The sequence below is a fragment of the Rhipicephalus sanguineus genome, chromosome 11, assembly GCF_013339695.2.
Source record: "Rhipicephalus sanguineus isolate Rsan-2018 chromosome 11, BIME_Rsan_1.4, whole genome shotgun sequence".
Taxonomy (NCBI): Eukaryota; Metazoa; Arthropoda; class Arachnida; order Ixodida; family Ixodidae; genus Rhipicephalus; species Rhipicephalus sanguineus.
The window spans coordinates 122,662,655-122,667,627 of NC_051186.1; the positions used below are offsets into that span (position 1 = coordinate 122,662,655).

Genomic DNA, 4,973 nt, shown 5'->3' on the forward strand with positions numbered 1-4,973 from the left:
GCACAAAACCGGAAGCCGTCCAGCAGCCGTGTTTGTAAATAGCGAAAGGGTCTGTAGGCAGTCGATCCGCGAGCCTTGACGTCATCGACAGCGTTTAGTTGTTGCTGCTGGAGAGGTGGTCGGGCACGTCGCGCAGCATCCTGGCGACGCCGCTTTGCTAGACGTTCCTCCCTTTCCTCCAGTGTCTCCGCAGCTCGTTTAGCCTTCCTCTGTTCATTCTCATTCCCAGGATTTGGGGACATCTGTGCGTGGCGCCATCTCTCGGCGGTAACGACGGCCTCCTGCCGTAACTGAATGGGAGATATGCGAAAAAAAATCATATCTCTTGAAGAAAGCAAGCTATCAAAAACGACTCGGGGTTCTATATAGTAGAGACCTACTGGAACATTTTGGTAAAATTGCAGTATCGCACTACAAAGCCTGTGGCTTCCCAGGGCAATTGAACACCGCCCATTAGAAATACATGGGGCCCCATTGTAAAATTTTAAACACTCTGGGAAGCCACGCGGTTTGTAGCGCCACACTGTAATTTTAACAGAATGTTCAGGTAAGTATCTGCTGTATAGAACCGGGAGTCGTTTTTGATATCTGTATTTTTTCGTCAGATATGATTTTTTTCGCCTATTTCCCATTCAGTTACGGCAGGCCACCGCAGTCCCCGACGACAGATGGCGCTACGTGCATATGTCCCCAAATCCTGGTCATGTCGTATGCCGAACCGCTAATTGCCAGGCAACTACTTCGGGATCTGATGACATAAGCTTCTCGGCTCTTCTGTGCCGTTGAGCAGCATTTGCGCTCTCCTCCATGGCGTTACCTACCTGCAAACGCCAGTCAGAGGCGCTATCAAGCGGCACCAGCGCATTGTCAGACGGCGACTGCACAGCGAAGGCGAATTACTGCGCGCGCCATGGCTACGACGTCACCCCTCTCGAATGCGCAGAGCAGCAGCGGCGAGTCGCGCGCGCGGGCGCCAGTCTGTCTGCCCGGCTACGACGCCACTCCTCCCGCTCTCCGCCACCAGCAGCGGCGAGCTGCGCGCTGCGGTGGCGGAGGGCGCGTGAGATGCCGGCTCCGCCCTCGCGCATGCGCAGCACGGCTCATGATGACCCACGCGAAATCGGCTTCGGCTAGGCAAGTGTAGCTAACGCTACGAAACAACCTTCCGTGTATCAAGAGACGTAATAAAATGCTGTTTGTTCGTTTCTGTTTGATTCATGGAAAAAAGAACCTCTGTGGCGTTGCCATGGGGAACGGCGTGCGTGGTTCAAAGGTTCCATTTTCGCTGAACTGCGCTTCTCCCGGCGCCCTACTTCGCTCACGCGATCGTGTCTCAGTGGTAGTTTCGGTATCGCGTACTGCCGCGTGTGTTTTGCGCGCTCGTGAAAGTCGATCTGACAGAAAGTTCGACAAAATGCCGCATGCATGTGATGTTGCCGGATGCCCGAATGGCGCACGCCGCCATTGCCGCCGCCGCGCAGTAAAGGCGGGCAACGTTGGGCACGGAAGCAGTGACGTGTGAAAGACTGATTTCAAGCGGGCGATTTGAAGAGCGCTAAGGCGATGCGGACCACTAAAACGTGATTTTATTTCAAAATGAGCACTTCCTTGGCACAAAAGTAGCATTACGAGGTTTCTGGACCGCTATTTCAACAATCAACGTCGACATAATATTTGCCTTTAGTGTCCCTTTAACCTCTAAGCTACCACCGCTGGTTCTCTGGCCACTTGGATGGCTTGAACTCCTCCCTGTAGGCTACCGGAGTTGAAGTGAAAACTGTTAAACCTTTTTATTTCAAATTAAATGCGCATCGTAATTCAAATATATCCACGTTAAGAATACTTATTAGAAAAAGACGCCTTGTCGCCCATTTTCCTCTACGAATCAGTAGTGTTTGTCAATGAATGCCGTAGCAAGACCAGGGACAATAATTCAGTTCCGTTCGATGCCATGCTGGAGACGTTCTTGGCCACTGGAAAGTCGAATATATGTGGCGCGTCCTCCGTGTCCCAAGCGTCTTCCGTTACGATAGTCAAGTTGGACCTGAAAAAAACAATCCAAATCCAGCGCTAATGGCGTTCTGGTATAGCGACTGGAGCACTACTAAATCTTGCGCTAAATGCAGCTCCACTACTGTGAAACCTGAGGAAGTGCGTAGCACGAGCACCCAGCGATTCCCGTTCGTAGCGTTCCCACTGCTCCGTTTACCAAACCACCGATGACGTCAGTTTTTAGGTAAGCATATACGGTTTCCCCGGCACCGAGTAGTGTCTTGTTAGGGAGATTCGCAAACTCGGTGTGCGACATGCGCACTACTCTTTGCTTAGCTTAGTGAGCCGCATATTTCAGAAGCGTTTTTCGCTATTTAAGTTAATTGCGATTATTCTTGGTTATATCTGTTGATTGTGTTGTTTTAGATCTTGTTCGTTTATTTTAACTCGATTTTGGGCAATGCTAACCTTCTTTTATGTCTGCATTGGCCACTTGATTTTGAGCGTGATAACCCCACATGAGATCTACGGAATGGACGGCACATGAATGGACGGCCCCTTGTGCTACGCAATTAAAAAACTAGCTAAGTGCCACTGTAACTGCAACACGCACTCGGAACAATCCTAGGCACTGTATCAAAACTTCGGTACAGCAACGTACAGCCCTAGTCGAAGGCGGTATCTTATTATGAAAAATTTCGCCTGCGTTTTAAAGAAAGAATAGAAAAAGTTTGCTAGCCCAGATCCCGGACTTCATCACCCAGATTACGTATTACAAAACCTGCATTGTTGTTATTTTACGGAAGACAGATTAGTCAAGTTGAAGGTTTTCTTAAAGCAGACACACGCCTCCTCCTGCTGTAGGCGTGTGTTGAAGCGTGTGTAGTTTGCATACTCGCCTACAGAGACATGAAAGAGCGCCACCAGGGCACCCTCTAGTAACTTTATTAGGAAGCTAAGTGGAGCGCTAGCATGGGTTCTGACATTCGAGCCAGCGTTGAACGCTCTTAAAACAGTTTGCACCATTTGGGGAGTATTTCTGTCCCACACTAATAATCTTCATCTAGCTTGCTTGCGTTTTGTATCTTGAAACCTCAGCTCACGCCAATTTTTCGTCGAGAATGGTATGCCACCCTGGTAGCATGCACGCCGCTCGTGACGTGGCAGTTCCGGGCACGCTGCGGTAACGCCAGGAAAGGCACGCTAGCATGATTATCGCTGTGCGACTGAAATACTTCCCATATACACCCCTTCTCTTCTGACTTACCGCGAGGCCCAACCCGCCGCTGTGGTCTAGTGGTTACGGTGCTCGGCTGCTAACCCGAAGGTTGCGGGATCGAATGCCGGCCTCGGCGGCCGCGGTTTCGGTAGAGACGAAAATGCTTGAGGAGCGTGCGCTTAGATTTAGGTGGACGTTAAAGAACCCCTGGGTCAAAGAATCCGACGGTATCCCTCATATTCATAGGGTGGTCTTGGGACGTTAAACCCCAACAGTTACTATTAACGTGACGCCCACCATGGGTCGTCGTCCGGCTCATCGACAGAACTCCCGACGGCCGTCCTGTCCTTGGCGCTGCTCACGACGTTGGTGATCCAGACGACGGCCACGATGGCCAGGCTAGACGAGCACGCCGTGGCTGCGACGCGCGCCACCGAGACCACGCGTAGCAGCCAGGATTTCCTAGCGATCTTGCTGCGCTGTCTCCTCGGTTGGGCTGCTCGGCACTGCTCGACGTCGGGGCACACTCCGCCGCAGTGCTCGTCTCCGGCCGCGATCAGCACCGCCGACGACATGCTCGCTGCTTTTATGTAGAGTGGAATGAGTTTCGTTCGTCAAAGGGATCTAAAAAAATACTGATTTTTTTTCACGCCAAGCTTTTGTTGCCAGACTCGTGTCGCCGTCGATGTGGTTGTCGTTATTCGCGAAAAAAGATCCTCCTCACCCACAGCTGGCGCGCCGAAAACTCTCCCCTTCTGCCAGTGGCGCATCGGATCACGCCACTCTCCCAGCCAATCACAAGCGTTCCCTCTCACCGCAGGAGGGAAAGGATGGTTAGCTCGCTCCGCGCGCGCCGTTTCTCCCCATGTTCTATGCCAGCTGCACTAAGGGTAGGGCACAATTAATCCACTCCGCCGAACAGGAGGCAGACTTCAAAGAACGACTACGATACCGAAACACAAACGCAGGTCCAGCTCAGCGGAACGACAAGAGTTGGGTCAAGGTTGGTCAAGGTTTCGGCATTCGGCATTCGTTTTGAAAGGGACTTCACAAGAAATTTCTTGACGGTTTCACCGAGATTGACAAGCCTCGCGTGCCCCCTTGTTCACAGTAGAAGAAGGGCTGGCCAGTTTCTGTATGAGCGAGAGGGCGTGTATCAGCGTACCCCATACCAGCGATTTGTCAACTTGAGTGCCATTGTTATGGCCTAGAGTATTTGCAAAGGTGGAGTTACTAAAGAGCAATACGTCAGTTTAAATTGTTGCTCTTTGGTATTTTAGAGCGAAAGCTTTACTACTCTGTCTCGCAAGGTCATTAATTGCGTCGCAATGACCTTGAGAGGACGGAGCGCTAGTGTGGCGGCCGTGACGTCACGCGACGTAGTACACTGCGGAAAGGCGTCGCAGCTGCGCTCGCTCGGAGCCTCGCCGCTGCGGTTCCACGCGACCAGACGATTGTGTTGTTTTAGACCTTGTTAGTTTATTTTAACTCGGTTTTGAGTATTGCCAGTCATGTCTGCATTGGCCACTTGATTTTGAGCGTGATCACCCCTTGCAAAACCAAGCTAAACATATATTTCGGTCGTGATAACTAGGTTTACGAGAGCTAAACCTCAGTCAGTATTCTTTTGAACAATCAGGAGCGTGATCTGTCAAAATCGCTTACGTTACGGGATAGTGGTGCGGGAGTTTCAACGTGGCCGCCACCAGCAAGTACTAAACTTCTTAAAACGAAACCCTTAAATGCCTCATCAAACGCGAAA

At 51.2% G+C, this 4,973-nt stretch overlaps 1 protein-coding gene across 1 annotated transcript; it reads right to left on the reverse strand.

Annotated features, from left to right (window-relative positions):
• Nucleotides 1–1,740: 1,740 nt before the first annotated feature.
• On the reverse strand, nt 1,741–3,870 carry LOC119373977 (uncharacterized). Its single transcript, XM_037644038.2, has 2 exons — nt 3,509–3,870; nt 1,741–2,044 (listed from the first exon to the last, which is right to left on the reverse strand). The coding sequence occupies exons 1-2, from the start codon at nt 3,784–3,786 to the stop codon at nt 1,879–1,881; spliced, it is 444 nt and encodes a 147-aa protein (XP_037499966.1). The 5' UTR covers nt 3,787–3,870; the 3' UTR covers nt 1,741–1,878.
• Between the last annotated feature and the right edge of the window lie 1,103 nt (nt 3,871–4,973).

Coding starts and splice junctions, on each gene's coding strand:
- LOC119373977 (XM_037644038.2), bottom strand. CDS start 3,786: ATGTCGTCGGCGGTGCTGATCGCGGCCGGAGACGAGCACTGCGGCGGA. Junction 2,045..3,508: donor GAGCCGGACGACGACCCATG/GTGGGCGTCACG, acceptor TGTTTTTTTCAG/GTCCAACTTGACTATCGTAA.